At 39.2% G+C, this 17,421-nt stretch overlaps 1 protein-coding gene across 3 annotated transcripts in view; it reads left to right on the top strand.

The window, feature by feature from the left end:
- Fgf13 (fibroblast growth factor 13) overlaps window positions 1–17,421 on the top strand; it is a 625,459-nt gene that overhangs the window by 521,261 nt on the left and 86,777 nt on the right. For 2 of the 3 annotated variants that reach the window (XM_055599619.1, XM_055599621.1), the window contains one exon: window positions 15,036–15,146. In XM_055599619.1, coding sequence (XP_055455594.1) covers window positions 15,036–15,146 — 111 coding nt within the window. Of the gene's footprint in view, window positions 1–12,269; window positions 13,189–15,035; window positions 15,147–17,421 lie in introns of those variants that run through there. The other variant, XM_055599620.1, reaches the window with a different exon arrangement.

Genomic DNA, 17,421 nt, shown 5'->3' on the forward strand with positions numbered 1-17,421 from the left:
ACACACACACACACACACACACACACACACACACACACACACACACATATATAAATACCCAGCCCAAACAATTTTCTTTGTAATCTCTGCTCCTTTCACCTTGCCTCTTTTAGTTGGCTACGTATCTCGTCCAAACAAGATAATTACAGTAATTCATGGTTGGATTAGATTTTCTGTGTATAGATCTGATGGAAAAAAAAAATTTCAAATAGATGCTGGGCTACAGGCTTTATGAAGTAAAATTATTGGTAAGGCTTATTTTATTTCTTTTTTGTGAATGCAAAAAAAAAAAAACAAAAAAAAAAACCAACCAAACAAAAAAACAAAAAGCCTGCCAGTTATCACTTTGAGCACCAAAGGGTTTTGGTGGCAGTCTAATAAGAATGAAAGGTGGCGTGCTGGGGTGGTGGGGACCAGGGAATAATGGTCATGGTATCAGAAACCCAAGTTTGAAAGCCTACCAGTATCCTTTCCTGACGCTTAACTCTTTTACTCCAGTATCAGTTTGAATTTCTTGTTTCCCTTTTTGTAAGCAAGTTTACTTCTTTTGGTTGAGACAAAGCCTACATCAATTCATAAATAACTGCTATATGGTATATAAGGCAAACTGGTGAGGGGGTTTTCTAGTGTGTAAAATGGAACAACCTCCAGTCTTCTCTGGCATCATCATGAATTCCCATGCATATCGAATAAGACAGGATTGTTAAAGGGTTTATCAAACCTTAAAACACTGTATACTTCCAAATGATTATTTTCATTACAGAATATAGGCAAAATATGTACCTATGTTGACCTTGTTTCATCTTCCTGTTCATCTTCCTTGTTTCATCTTCCTTTTCATTCCTTGCTTTATAGTTCAATACATGAACACTATTTCCATCTACTTGTAATGAAAACATGACAAGAGTCTTATATGGTCTTATTTCTATTATATATATGAATCCACTTCTTTAAACTCTACTTCTTTAAAAAGACCTGTAATGTATTTCTTTGTTTCAGTGGCTCCTCTCTGCTTTACAAAGGGAGAGTTAGCTAATAAATTTACTCATGACAATATCATTTACTGAGCTCCTACTATATCTAGATATGGAGACACAAAAAGAAGACTCAAATGCTTACTTTAGAGAGGTTAGTGATTAGTAGGAATGGCAAAGAAAAAAACAAATTTATTTAATGAGCGTCATAGTCACTATTATATACAGGGAAGTTTGGGAAGAGAGAGTGAACTGGGATTTGCCTATGGGCCTTTGGGAAAACATTCACAGAGCACACAATGCCCCAAAATATATGTGTGCTCTTTTCTGGGTGGGAGAGAATAGAATTTTCAAGAATACTGCAGCTGCAATGCCCAAGGATTGGAGAAATATGCTTTAGGGAAAGGAAGTATCCTGGTATATCTGCAAGACAATGTGTCAGAGAAGGAAGATTAGGAAGCAAGCATAACAGGAAAGCTAGGGCCAGTTAATGCAGGACTACACATGATGGAGAGCCACTCAAGACTTGTTAATGAAACACTTGGTTAAATTTGAAGGGAAGATTTGAAACTCTTTGATCAGTGGCAAAAGAGGAGGTAGGACAGGCCCTTAGGAGGTTCTGATAAAATTCAGGAAATTACAGGGATGTCTTAACAGTAGGAATTTTGAAGAGATATTAGGAAGATGAAATATGAAGTCCCTAGTTACTCCTTGATTACAAGGTAGGAGAACATTCAGACTAATTTTGTCTGGCTTAAGATAGTTGATTCATCCTGAAAGGAGTAGGATACAAAAGACACCCAATTACCGCTGTAGTGAAATAACTTCAGTTTTGGCTTTGCTTAGTTTAAGGCCCCTTGGGACATTTAGGTAGAAGTATCCATATATGGCACTCAGAGGAGCCATAGAAACTAATGAAAAAGTGGAGAATTTTTGAGTTGTTATCATATAATTGTAGTTCTTCCTGAATTATTAATATGGCTGTGTCTTTATCAAAAATTGAGTCAGAAAAAAGTTCTTTTCCTTTTGAGGCTTGTTTTTGACATCTCAACCTCTCTTTTCTTCTGTATGTTCAAGTGCAATTTTGTCCCTCTGTTTTATAACACTGATTATAATTTATAGCTGAATATTTATAGTATTATATGACACGATTAAACTGCAATTTCCATATAAAGAAGAAATTCTGACTATATCTCTCCTAAATATCTACAACTCAGCCTGACTCATGGGAGATGGCTAATGAATAGACACCTGAAATCAAGAGAACTAATTCCTACAAATAAAGAGTGAGGGTGAAAATTAGAAATTACATGATACAATCATAGAGGACTTGGATTATTCATTAGAAGCAAAAGGACTATGTAAATGAGACAGTCATCCAATACAGCCACTCCTGATGTGTTCTGATAGACTAAAAGATCAGAAAGAAGGAGAGGAGGACCTCCCTTATCAGTGGACTTGGGGAGGGGCATGCGTGAAGAAGGGGGAGGGAGGGTGAGACTGGGAGGGGAGGAGGGAGGGTCTTATGGGGGGATACAAAATGAATAAAGTATAATTAATAAAATTTAATTAAATTAAAAAAAAAACAATGTGGAAGCCTAAAAAAAAAAGAGAGAGAGAGACAGTCATCAAATACAGATATAAGGAAAAATAATACGATGCAACATCAGAGAAACCAGTAAAAGAATTCATAGTCAGCAACACTTAATTATATCATTTATAATAACATGTATATGGGATTTGTTTTTACTTTTTAAAAACTGTTTTGTGTTTTGAGATTATAATGTAATTATATGATTTTTTCCTTCTCTCTCCCCCCTCCAAACCCTCCAGGATGTGCTCCCATGCTGTATTTCAATTTCAAAGACTCATTCTCTTTAAATACATACATATAATACACATATATGTATATATGCATCCTTCTATATCCCTCTTCTTCCATAAGAGTCCCTGTGCTCTATTCAAAGTATCTTGTTTCTTAAGAAAGGCATAGTCACTGCAGTATACATGACAATGTAATTTTATTTTTAATCGACATCTCTTTTTAAAGGTTTATTTATTATGTATGCAATGTGTGTTTGCATGTACACCTGCATGACAGAAGAGGGTGCCAGATTTCATTTTAGACGGTTGTGAGCCACCATGAGGTTGCTGGGAATTGAACTCATGACCTCCAGAAAAGAAGCCAGTGCTCTTAACCTCTGAGCCATCTCTCCAGCCCCACCACATCATCTTTTTGAAGGGATTATTGCTACTAAATCCTGTGTTGTTGGTAGTCACAAATTGGTAACAAGATTCTACTTGAGTATCACTGCTGGCAATATGAGCTGAATTGAAATCTGTGGGAAATGCAATGGGCTTTCAAGCAAGAGAAAAGAGAAATCACAAATGTACATGACAATGTCCACATAACAAACCAGTTTTTCACGATCTTTAGAATTTTTCCTGATCATAATCATAATCAACATTTCAGAGAAATACAGTACTAGAGAAGGCTACAATATAAGTTCAGCTTTCTACCAGGTGCTTCAAGCATGATAATATAAAAACCCAAAGTTTCCCATGCTCTTTCAGTTGAGAGTAAGACATGTGACCTGGGAAACAGATCCCAGTTAATTTGAATCAAGAAGTAAAAATCCTTAGTTTCTTAGCTTTCTCATTCTCTAAATATCATCTGTCCTGAGTTGTTTTTTTCTGAAGGTGAACACATTTCCTGCTTACTTACCCAGTTTTCACTGTGCTTTTTTTTTTTTTTCTTGTTTGTTTTTGCTTTGGTTTGTTTTTTGTTTTCTGGCTGGGAAGGGTCACCCATCACATTGGACATTGAATACTGTTGTTACAATGTTTGTGCTTCTTATGATTACATTTTAATTACTTTTGAACTTTTATTTAACCTTCACTTGATGCCAGGAACAGTCATGGATGAGGCAAAAGGGATCTTAAGTCAGGACGCATGAATTAAAATCTTGGCTTTATCACTTTTGAACTTAACAAACTAGTTACCCTATCTTTGCTTTAATTTCTTCATCTGGAAAATGGGGTGAACCCTTAAGTTCTTGTACACATTATGTGATCAAATAAAGAATTTAGAATAATAACTGGGGTAAAGTTGATACCCAGTAGATTATAGATATTAGTACCTTAGCATCCCTCTGGTACTTCGCAAAGAATACTAAGTAAATCTTGGATGAAAATATAAATGAAAGAGTGAACAAATGATTCAGGTCAAAAATTTTAACCTCTAACGCCCCTACTCTCGTCTCTAAAATGAAATTTAATGTGAGCATGTGAGCCTTGGTTTTGAAAGCTGGTTTTAAAATTGCAAGAAAACTAACTAAATAAATTCAGTCAGTTGATTGTACTTTTTGCTGTTTGTCAGAAGGGAAAAGGGAAAGCAAATTAGTGAAAATGGATATTGAAGAAACCCCTGATTGCAAAAGGATAGTGATGGGCTTCCAACCATGGAAGTAAATAGTCTGTGTATAATATTTTTTCTCTCTTTTGGCTGAACTCAAGCTTCCTGTAGCTGAAAGCAGATGGCACAAAAAAGCTTACACTGTGGAAAGCCAGTTTTCCCTGTATTAAAAGAACTGAGAGAGTTGGGAGCACTTTAATTTCTTGTCTTTGCTAAGTGGTGATGGAGATAAAGGCTAGGAGATTTCCTCTGGGTCCCATTGCATTGAAAAGCCCTAGATTACCAGAGACAGACTCCATCCTAGCATCAAACTATTTCCTGGCCTGGGGATCCCTACAATGACATTAACCAGTAGTTTGTAATAACTGAATTTCCATGAGAAAGTTAGTAATGTTTTATTTAAACATCACTCTAGGAAGTTATTGTAAAAAGTACTATGAACTATGCTTATAGTCTGCCTGTGTTGTTTTCATTTTTATTTTATAATTCACTTTTATCAAGCCAAGGATGAAACACAACTCAAATGAGAACATGGTATATCTTTTCCACTTACTAAAGCCAAGGCAGAGCCATATCCAGCCACTACTTCAGCAACTCAAATTCCATACCCAGTGCCAAGGAGGAAAGCCTTGTACACATATATCTTACTGGCTGAGAATTCCTAGCTTAAATACTGGCACTGCCACTGGGAAACTTGCCAAAAAATCACTGACACAACAGTTAGTTTCGCTAGACTTCTCTTTCTTCACCAGCAAAATTGCAATCATGTTAATACATACACTATAATCTGTTTTCTTCAAAGAACAGCACTTATCTTTATCCATGGCAGCTACTGGTTTTTAGCATATGTGAGACCTTGGGTAAGTTTTTAATGCAAAGTGGAGAGTTATTATCATATAGAGCATATACACGGTTCTCATTCAGCCATAGATCCATCTCTCACATTTTCCTTAAATTCCAGTGAATTCAGCATGCCATGCTCTGCAAGAATACTGGTCTGGTGTTGTGAAGTACTGAGGAAGTACTAAAGAATCTTCCCATTTCCTCTGATCTTTCCCTTAAAAAAATAAAAATTCTTGATAGAAAACTAGTGACCACATTGCTATTGGCAAGTAGGAAATCAAACAATGTTTTTATGCTATTTTTGAGCCTTGTCCCTTATGCTAAATATTAGTACACATTTGGTAATTTACATATATTTTATTGTTTTCTCATCATGAGTTTAGGTCACCTTCTACAAGTTATCTTATTTAATGAAGTAGCTTAGATCCAGAAAAATTAGATTGTCTTCTTTTTCTTCAAATCCTCCCATTTTACTACAACTTTTCATTTGTATAACCTAGCTCATTTGGGCCAGAAATGAATCCACTGTTGTGTCTATTTTGCCATATATTATACATTTCTATTTTTAATTATACTTTATTTACTTCGTATCCCCCCTCTAGTTCCCTCCCTCCTCCCCTCCCAATCCTTTCCTTCCTCCCTCTTCTCCACATACTCTTCTTCCCAAGTCCACTGGTGGTGGTGGGGTTTCTTTTTCTTCCTTCTGATCCTAGTATATTAGGTCTCATCAGGAGTGGCTGCATTGTCCTCTACTGTGGCCTGGTAAGGCTGCTCCCCCCTCAGGGGGAGGTGATCAAAGAGCAGGTCAATCAGATTATGTCAGAAGCAGTCCCTGTTCCCATTACTATGGAACCCACTTGGACACTTAATGGCCATGGGCTACATCTGTGCAGGGGTTCTAGGTTATCTCCATGCATGTTCCTTGGTTGGAATATGAGTCCCTGGGGAGACCCCTGTGTTCAAATTTTCTGGTTCTGTTGCTCTCCTTGTGGAGTTCCTGTCCTCTCCAGATTTTACTATTTCCCACTTCTTACTTAAGATTCCATGCACTTTGCCCATCAGTTGGCCTTACGTCTCAGTGAAGGCTTTGATAGTCTGTAGGGCAGAGGCTTTCAGAGGCCCTCTGTGGCAGGTTATTAGGTTGTTTCCTGTTTTCTTCTTCCTCTGATGTCCATCCTCTTTGCCTTTCGGGATGGGGATTGAGTTTTAGTCAAGGTCCGCTCTCTTGATTAGTTTCTTTAGATGTTCAGGGTTTTAGTAAGTTTATCCTATGTTATATGTCTATATGAGTGAGTATATACCGTGTGTGTCTTTCTGCTTTTGGGATAGCTCACTCAGGATGATCCTTTCCAGATCCCACCATTTACCTGCAAATTTCATGATCTCCTTGTTTTTCATTGCTGAGTAATATACATTTCTAATTTCAGGATATATCAAAATTTCATTGGGGGAAAGTCACCTTTATATTTGCTAGTGACAAATAAGTTCAGGCAGAAGCATCTGTTCTTTTATGATCCTCCAATACTGTTGAATGGACTACTGAATCAAACTAACTTTAGAGAATCTGACAGTACTTAAGCAAACTTGGGATAGGAATAAACTCATTGTATCTACAAAATGCTTTTCAAAGTTTGGACAAGACAAAATTTTAAGAAGAAAATTAGTGTGACTGCCTTCACTCACATGCTTTAAGTTCATCCAGTACGATTTCTTAAGGACAAGGTTGCTCATTGCTCCAAATCCTATCATGCTTTGTCATTTTCCCTTCTCAGACCACTTAATTCTTAGTTACAGGTCAAAGATAGCTTTTGTGAAGGAAACTAACTCACACATCTACCTCAATGGAAGAAAATTCTACTATATCACAAAATTTTCAATAGAAGGAAAATCAGTTGTCAATTATACTATTTGACAATCCTTACTGGAAAGAATGCTGACCTCCTAGAAAACATAAATCATCACATATTGACACTTAAACTCATTCCCTTATGGTATCTCCTTATGATCAAGGAGGAACCTTCACCCCAGAAATCTGCTACCATCCTTCAGATTCTCTTGATTAAATGACCAAGTAGTTAACTAGAGGCTCTAAACCTTCAGCTTTGTAGCTGTCATGGCTAACTAAATGGTAAAGTGCTGGATTCATAGCTATTATTATGACCATCAGGATTTTTATTGTCTTAATGTTCATAAATTATGACAGAACAATGAAAGTTTTATTCCAGTTATAAGATTTTTTTTTCTTAAAGGATCAGAATTAATCAGTGTTTTCTCAATTGATTTTAAATACAAATTGGAGGTGGCTTGAGTAAATTCTATTCTCTAAATAGTAAGAGAATGATCTCAAAGAAAGGACATAATAAAAACCAAGTCACCTTCCTAGTTCAGTGTAGAGGTTTCCATGGTTTTTCATTCTGAATGCAAATCAAGACAGCCAACTGATTTCAGCAAAAATTAGTTCTGGGCCTTTTGTTTCTGAAGCAGAACTTCCCCAAGTGATCAGATGAGGAGAAACTCTTTGGTAGCTAATAAATGTCAGGTCATGTGATAGAATACAATTGTTACTCTTTTTAGTCCCTGAATTTTCAGTATGACATTGACAAAATCTCCTTAAATTGCATTTTTCTTCCTGTTTGGAGTAAAGTGGTAAGGACCTATTCTAACGGCTTTTCTCTAATCTCTTCATTTGTATTTCTATCCAGTTGGTTTTTTGGGAAAGCTTTTAGACATAATTACAGAGACCATACAATATGCTACTTGCTGTTCTGTGGTTTAACTACCCCCATGTCTTATTCAGTGAATGAGGAGGTACCAGTGTTACTTGACCCTGATGTTCTTGAATCTGACCCCCTTCCCTGTCTTAGAGCTCACTTCTTGACCTATAACTGGATATGGAGAGATTTTGATGAACTGTTAGAAGAGAAATAGCAGCAGAAGGAGAGATGGAGAGCATGAGAGAGAACTGGCAAGTGGCTGTGATCATGTTTATCTTTACAAAGGAAGGTTGTTTGAAACCTCTCATTTTCAGAATTGCAGAAAGACAGCCAATTTCTTCCTGCTCAAAAGGTTCTGAAACTGTTCCTGATTAGGCTGTCTCAACTCTCTCGTTTTTGCTCATCACAGACACATCTGTTTGGAAATCTGTCTCATTCCTGAAGAAGACTCTGGAGAGAAGGTCCCCCTAGTTTCTCACAGCTCATCAGAGGTCTGCCACAAAGACTGGCAGAAAAAGATCAGCATTCTATGCTCTGATAACTCCCATAAATCTTGGAAACAGTGCTACAAACCTGGTTCTAAAGTGAATTCACAAAGAGGCAGAGCTAGAGGGCTTAGGAATTCTTCTTTGGGATTCATATGATATTTTATATTTTTGTGAGCTAGGAAGGGAAAAGAAAAGTGGCATGTACTAGAAGAGAAGGCACTTGGAAGAGCAGGGTTGTTCACAAAATGAAGCTAAGACTCCCGGTGCTAAAAAGCCTTTTAAGGAGCAACTTACCCAGGCATTTTCAAACATTCTGTTTTTAGTAGTTGAAATTTTATATTTATTTTTAAAAGAAATCACACAATGAGCCACAGTGCACAGAAAAGATGAAAGTAGAAGTGCTATGTTTAAAACATTGTCAAGGGAACTTATTTTATGGTCATGTACTTTTAAGGAGCTGAAGAATACAACTTGACAGTTACTGATATTGACTAAGATACTCCTTATAATGGGAAGAATGGCATATGCCCCAAAGTAACATGGCTAGTTAGTATACAGGAAACAAACAAACAAACAAAAAAAAAAAACAATACAAAACATGTCTCTTGACTAGCAGGATGCCAGGATAGAGTTCTTCAGGAATGCAAATGGAGAAAAATGCTAAGAATACATGTTTTTATGAACATGGTCAAGGAATGAGCTTGGTGGGTGCAATAGGGGATGGAAGGTCTGTGGAGAACAGAGGAAAATAGACCCACACAGCCTAGAAGAGTTCAAATGAATCTGGAGAGAGCCAAAAAATCTCATAGCAGAACTGCTACTGATAAAACAAGCCAGGAGAAAGAGTGCTTTGGAAGCAGGTGTCAAAAGAGAGTTCTTACTCTTCCTCCCACTCAAATGCTATTCTATTGGTCTAAGATGGCAGTGGAGAGGGGAAAAAAATTACAAATAGGCTTGTCTAGGATGGGCTTCAATTCTGTCTTTCATTTTGCCCTCCTGAGATAGATAGGGCTTTGGTATGATTTCTCTTTCAGAATTTGACACTGATATTCACGCTCTTCTTTGAGAGAATGGTGAGAGTTTAGAAATGGGTGTTAGGACAGAATTAAAAAAAAACACGCCTGCTATATTTATAGTTAAGCTAATTGGATAATATGATCTAGACGGACACATTTGTTATGTGCATATACATGTGCATATGTGTGTGTGTGTCTGAGTGAGTATTAGTGTGTGTCTCTGTCTGCCATATGTTGAGGAGAGTGCCCACAGAGGCCAAAAGACTGTGTTGGACCTCCACAAGGAGTCTGACAGGAGTGCTTGGAAACAAACTTGGGTCCTCTGCAATAACAGCAAATGCTCTTCCCCACTGAGGCATCCCTCTATCCTCAATGTTTTTGGTTTTGTTTTGTTTTTTATGCCCTAGATTGAACTGATTGTCCAGTCCCAGACATCTTAGAGTAGGACAGAGGAGAATGCATCATATATAGGCAGAGAGAACACAGAAAGTTAGAGACATCATATTCCTGTCTCATCAATATCACAGCAGGTATTTCCTCATGGAAATGATAGGACAAGGTGGTGGATATAAAGAAGTAAAAGTAACTTTGGGAGGCAACAAGGAATATTTATTCTATTATTGTTTATTCTTTTTATTCTAGTCTTATTTATTCCATTCTCCCCTTGTTTGGAAATTAGCAAGATTAATGGGGGAATGCTTGAGCAATGTATACCAGTTAGCAGGAAGAAGTTCTGGTTTGCACAGTAGGATGGCTATACACAATAATGTTTATTTCAAACACTTAGAAGAAGCAATTTTGCAGATTTTCATGATAAATAATATTGGAGCAAATATTTCTAAACTGATTGAAACATTATACAGTGTATACATGTATTAAGACATTGTGATACTTCAGTCTGAAATTTAATTTTGCAATAGGTAAAACTAAAGTATATAGAAATAACCGAGAAGAAACCGATTAGAACAGTAAAGGTATTTATTTGCAAATACCTTTGGACTCAAGCTGTCAGCTTTGGTCTAATGAACCCATGTCCTTGTGTCATAGAGTTCAATTCTCAGTCCAAACAAACAAACAATAACAACAACAACCAAAACTCCAAACAAACTTGGTGGTAGATAAGGACTAGAAGGGGAGCAAATGATGTCTGTATGTTTGTGCTTTGTAGTGATAACTGGCCCTCTTGGTTATATATGTTGAAGTCTTCCATCATCTGTTCACTGGAAATATGCAGTACAGACAGGCCAATAAATCTATAGGCACTCCGAAAATATTTCAGTGATTTTGAGCAAATGGCAATAGTTCTCCTGGAGAAATGAAAGAAAAGAAATTTAGGAAAGCCCCTTTCATTTCTTTGTAATATTTCCTAAATCTTTCCAAAGCCTATCCCTTTCATAAGTAAAAGCTTTGTCCTTATTTAGCTTTTTCATATACTGGATCAGGATCCCAAAAGAGATATGAATTGAAATACAGGGGCTAATTCCAAATAGCTGGCCTTGGTCAAGGTTTCTTAGGATCTAGCTTTTGTTGACTTTACTTCCTTTGTAGTTCTGGAAATTTAGCTAATTGCTTTTTATCAGCTGAGACACCTCTTCTTCCTCTTGGAATCAATACCAACCACTCATTCATCAATTATTTTCAATGGATTTTTATTGGTGTAGACTCTTTGACGAGGTTTGAGCCAGGCTTATAGTGAACAAGAGGAGTACCAACTCTGGAGGCATTCCAGGCAGAGTAAGAACAAAACAGGAGTCTTCACTCCCATGAATTAGTCTGATGTGTTTTTTGCCTTCTTGGAGCCTTGAGGATAAGTTGAGCTTTGGTTTTGCATTTAAGTGAATTCTGAAAAGAGCTGGGAAGGAGGAGGGAGTCCACTGTAGAAAATGTAGAGCATTCTTCCTATTAGGAGCTTTCTATTTCGCCTCAGAGATCAAATAAAGCAGTAAAAATACCAGAGTCTAAAGGTACAGAGGTGGATTAACTATTGCTATCTTTCCTGCATTAACAAGGACTAAAGAAAGAACGTGTGAATACAAATAAGCCAGCAAAAGGCCAAGCTAATTCCAGAATTGGGAGGGGGGGAATAGATGAACCTTCATGGGTTTGAGGAGCAGGTAAAAGAGCCAGCGGGAAATGAGAGATGGGACAGAGCTGAACTGATGATCTGGGCTGTGCTTTTTTCAGTATTACCTGTGGTCCATGCCCAGGCTCCCAAAAGGCCAGATGAAGGGGCAATGAGGAAAACCAGGATTTGGCCAGCACACATTGGCACTAAATGAAAAGTCAGCAAAAACCACTGGGTGGCAGCGTGGTGTACAGGAGCAGCTCTGCAGTGCCTACTGCTGCCACTGTGGTGGGGGCTGAGCCGGCCTGTGTGCCCTGGTCTCCTCCTCTCCTGAAGGGCTACAAGTGTTGCCTTGCAAAATGCCTCTGCAGGTCTCTTGTGGGATGTGGGCTATGACTGAGCCAGGTGCAGGAGTTAGCGAACTTCCTGAGGCCGGGGCTAACTCTGTGTCCCAGTTCAAGCCACACCCTCTCCCCTTACCTCACAGCCTCAAAGCCCTGCAAATCTCAGCTTCTGCAAGGCAACTATCTCATCTCAGTGCCTCCTCCATCACAGATCCTCTCAAAGCCTCTTGTTAGTAAAAGGAACTAGAGGGGGCTTTGGGCAATGGGGCAGTGTCTTGATCCCCCTACAGGTGTTAGCAGAAGCAGGGACTTTGCATTTGGGGGGTGGGGCGGTTGGGGGCGCCGGGAGGGCGGGAACCAGTAGCTGAGTTCCGGGAGGGAGGGGCCGCCGAGGTAGGGAGGGGGCGCCGCCAGGCTGTCGCGCTCTTCTGGAGGGTGCCTGCAGCGACTGAATTCCTGTGCTGCGACTGTGCCGCGCCCAGAGCAGCAGCCACCACAGCGACGATGCCAGGCCATTACCTGTTTGATCCCTGCGGGAAAGCTGGCACAGGCCAACTTTTGCCGATTGTCAGGCCTCGAAGTTGCAAGGACTAGTGGAAGCGCCGGAGGGGCAAGGGAGAGGGCGCGCTCCCCCGTGCGCTGCCTCCTCCCTCCTCGCGCCCGCCGCCCGCGCCCGCGGCCTCTCTCCCTCCCGCGCGCTCTCCCTCCTCCTGCCTCCATCCTACGGCCCCCTCCACGCTGCATAGGGCGGGGGGGTGCGGCGAAACTCCGACCTGAGCCGCTTGGACTTGCACGGTGTCCTCGGGGCTCAGGGGCCGAGCGCAAGCAGTCACAAGCGCAGCTCTCTGCTCCTGCCAGTCTCGCCTGCGATCCCGGCCCGGGGCTGTGGCGTCGGTTCGGACCAAGGCAGCCAGAACCCGCACGGGAACCGGACCACTGTCAGAGGAGCTCGGACGGCATGCTGAGCCCCCTCCTCGACTGAAGCCAGCCAGAGTGCTCAGAAGACCCGGCCAAGCAAGTGCAGGCTAAGGAGACCCAGGTGGCGAAGGCGCTAGCCCGTGGCAGCGCAGCAGCGGAGGAGCAAGAGGAGCCAAAGGGAGAGAGGGAACCCCAAAGAAGTGGTGGTGGTGGGCGTCGTGGCCATGGCGGCGGCTATCGCCAGCTCTCTCATCAGGCAAAAGAGACAAGCCCGCGAGCGCGAGAAATCCAACGCCTGCAAGTGTGTCAGCAGCCCCAGCAAAGGCAAGACCAGCTGCGACAAAAACAAGTTAAATGTCTTTTCCCGGGTCAAACTCTTTGGCTCCAAGAAGAGGCGCAGAAGGAGACCAGGTCGGAAAGGGGCTTTCACCTTTATCTTTTCCCCTCTTTTACTGTGGAGGGGGTTGGGGGTGGCATGAAAGCATTGGTGAGTTTGGAGCCCAGCTTGCGCAAATGAGGCCCCCTAGCCGGAGTGCGTGAGTGGGAAGGCGATTGCTTTTTTGCCTCCGTAACAGTTAACAGGCTTGCTGCATTGCAACTGCCCTGGGACAGGCACAGAGCCCAGGGGCACAGCTTACCCTGGAGGTGTGCCCTCAGCATCAGACATGTCACATGCATGTATGAGTGTGCATGCCCCTGAGCTCAGGGAAGGCGTAACCCAGACAGTTGTGTGGTATGGAAATTCCAAGAGAGGAGCAGAGCTGACACCGTTGCCCACCACTCCGGGAAAACCCAGGGAATCCCTGTCTTGCTTTCATGTCTACCTTCCAGACCCTTCCCCTTCAGGCTCCACTGCCTAGGAAAACGGGTTTTCCGCTGTTTAGGCGTTCCATTTCTTTTTGGGACAGACATGACTTGTGGGGCAGCTTTGAAGCATTTGCCTGGAGGGGGGGGGGCAATAATTCTAGAATCTTGCATCAAAGATCTTAGTGATCTCTTCAGACTAGAACTGATTACTTGATATTAAATGCAAGAGGAAAAAGGGGACTTAAATCATCTTCAGGTTGTGGGATCTTTTGAACTATTTCAGTGCAAAGAGTGGCAGAACATTCCTATGACCAAGAGCCTTAGGTGTCAGGTTGCATCAAGGTAGACCTTCCAGGAGATCATTCAGCTTATTTACCATTCGTAACCAAAAGAATTGTTTGCACCATTTTCTTACCTTTTTCTTGACAGGTATTACAACAAACCAGACTTATTCATGGATCAGTTATTTCTTTTTTCTGTTCTGCACACCCTGGAATGGAAAAGCAGGCATATGTCTTGTCTTCAGTTTGCACAAAAGTTTGCAATGCATTAGCTGTGGATTAGGCTTGTTTTAAAGAGCGGTTACAACGTGTGATTATGTGACACCAATAAATATTATTTCAGCGTAGGTGTCTTTATTCAATAAAAGCAAATAAATTAAATGCTTGATTAATTTACTGCAATTCATAACTGAAGATCATTTTAATCAAGAACTTACGGTTTGAGTAATCATGTTTTGATATTAAATTTAAAAATAAGTGCAATTTTATTTTATTTCCTCCTCATTAACAAAAACTGTTCTTTTCACATTCATATTTCCTAAGAAAAAATAATCTAATAGGGATGGAGATGGCTTTTTTTTCTACAGTCTTTTCATTGTCTTGTATGGACGTCTCAGTTTTCTAGATAAGGTCCGTTGATGAGATTTCACATTAGATATATAGCCTTCTTACAGTGGTGGGGATTATTCATACAAGTTGTGCTAATTCTTAAGGAAACCTTTGCTGTTGGGTTTTGGCACCTGGTTGATATTTATTTTTTCTTCCACATGAAAAGTAATACATTGCTAAGAAGGCAAACTATGCCATTTTGCCAATCCATTCAGAATGTTTAATGAGGTGGAGTGCGGCTAAGCCAAAGGACCAGCTATCAGAAATAGTGGGCTTTGTCAAAAGCTTTACTGCATTACCAGGGTAGTCCAATGGAAATCAAACGTTTCTTCGGATATTCTAAGGTTTTTTCTGAAACTTCTCATTTGTTTATGTGTTCATTTTTTCCAGAAGATTCTTTCAAATTGTAATTTGATTTTTTTCCCCTACTAAAATTTGTAGGTTAAAGGAGAATTTTGAATCTTTAGTCTCTTCCATTACATCTGCCCAGTATATCAATTCACCCAAACTATTGTTTTTTTTTTGTTTGTTTGTTTGTTTTGTTTTGTTTTTTTTTTGCAGAGCCTCAGCTTAAGGGTATAGTTACCAAACTATACAGCCGACAAGGCTACCACTTGCAACTGCAGGCAGATGGAACCATTGATGGCACCAAAGACGAGGACAGCACTTATAGTAAGTGACTGCTAAATAAATAGTATGGACTGGCATGTTGTTGACTTTGGGATCTATTTATTTATTTTTTATTCAAACAAGCTTTTCCAAAATTCTTAACTGAATGCAAAATATGATCATGTGACATAACCTTGTTTACACAGTCTCACCTACAGGAAGTTGAACATGGAAACATCTAAAATATAAAGTAGAGCAAATAATGTTGACACCATCTGAAGGATGATCCAAATGTCATCTCCATGGTAATCTAGATAGATTTATGGCTGTCCTTTGGATTTTATTACTTTTTCCCCCAGAAAAATTTCTCACCCACACAGTGATCCTGAAATAGCATGCTATCTCACTCTTAAAAATGAACCTTATCCCAAGAGGCAAGAGTGGTTTCCTACCATGATAATTCATTGCTACAAGCGTTTGCCCCTGCCACATTATACCAGTAACTCTGAGACTGATATTTTAACATTGAGTTCCTTACATGAGTCTGCAAAGGGATTTCTTTTAAACCAAATTGAAGACTATGAAGGTGAATGAAGAGGGTCATGCTAATTACTGAAGCCCTATGATCTGAAGGTGTTGTTTTTTTTTTTTTTTTTTACATAACCTTTGTCTATAAATATTTATTTAGAGCAATTAAAACAAACACACAAAATGTTCCATTTTCAATATTAATAATTGCTCTTTTCTTGCAGCACTTATTCATTTATTTCTGAGGACTAAAATTCTTGGTTCTCATAATTCATTTTCTGTTTCCCCAAATTTGGATGCATTTCTCTCAGATTTGTTGGTTCCTAGAAATATTCCTCTTGTTGGCTGAGCAAACAGCCGCAGAAAGTAGGTCTGGCTGCTAAGGAGTTCTCTGTAGTTTGTTCTTTTGGAACTGCATAACTGTAGGCAGTAAAGCCAAAGATAAGTGTCCCAGTATTAAGGATTAAAGAATTTCACACCTTTTAAGAATGTTTCCTGGACTAAGGGTTGAAATACTGCCTCATGAGAAAGTTACCTTCAATTCCCCTTGAAGAAAGTTCTCTTGGTTCGTAGGATGAAGGCCCTGTATAATAAATCTCTCTTCAATGTTTTGCCAAATGTTATGTTGCAGTGATGATATTAAAGTTTTATAATGAATCCTAGTTACTCTTCCATGCATACCACTCTATTGAAAACAACTACTCAAAAGAAGCAGAACACTTTACTAGTGTCAAGTAACACACATTAATACATAGTGATCCATAATAAAATGTTCCACCAAATCATGAATACAGATTGCTGCATGGGGAAAGAATTAAGGGATGTATGCTACTCTCTATTCAATAGTGCCTCAAGAAAATGAGCATTGTTAAATGGAAGTTTATGATGAGCTACCAATTAGGTTTGCCTCCATATACTTTAGCTATCCAGGTTCAAGTAGAGAAAAATATTTGGTTCCAGTGTTTGTATGTATTTTCTCAAAGGGAACAGTTTTGTTTTGTTTTAAATACATGATTCAGTGTGTGTGTCTTAGTAAGAATGCTATGCCAAACTCATGAAGATCACACTGTACATATTCATTTTAGGAGCTACACATATAACACACACAGCTCCATTTCTTACTATGGATCTTTATATTATGGAGTAGGTAATACTCCATTCGTACATATACATAGCTTCTTCTTTGTTTGCCTTATAACTGACATGTCATTTCTGTATGCTAATGACATTTGAAGACCTTTCAAGAACATAGACAGAAAATAAGAATCCATGTGTAGTCAGATTAAAACATATAGTGGTAAGTCAATCCAAGGTAAGTATTACCGTGACATGCATCATGTAAATGGAATGTATCACAAAAGAAAAAGCAAGCCAGTGGGGCTTGACTGTCCTGGGTTGAAGAGCAACCAGAAGCCTTAGGGAGCCAAAATCAATTCTTCATTGATACTGTGTCAAGTAATCCACCATAAAATGTAGATTCTTAATGATTAAACTGATCTATCAAATTGCAAGTGTAGCCATTAAAATCTATCTATCCACCCAAAGCCAAGGATTTTTGATATTAATTTTAAGTAATTACTTAAATGAATGGAAGAATACAAGTTTTATTTTTTTTCAACTATGACTCATTTCCACAACATGCATTTGCAGTATTATGTTTATATTTTCTTTTGATTGTGCTTTTCTCATTTAGTTCAGTTTAATTTATTTCATTTTATTTTAACTTTGATGTGGTAAATACAAACACATGATAAAGCAAATAATTTCATGATTTATGTATATCTATTTCTAAAACCATGTTTGATACTAT

This window comes from Psammomys obesus, unplaced genomic scaffold (assembly GCF_907164565.1).
Source record: "Psammomys obesus unplaced genomic scaffold, mPsaObe1.curated_primary_1811, whole genome shotgun sequence".
NCBI classification, from domain to species: Eukaryota; Metazoa; Chordata; class Mammalia; order Rodentia; family Muridae; genus Psammomys; species Psammomys obesus.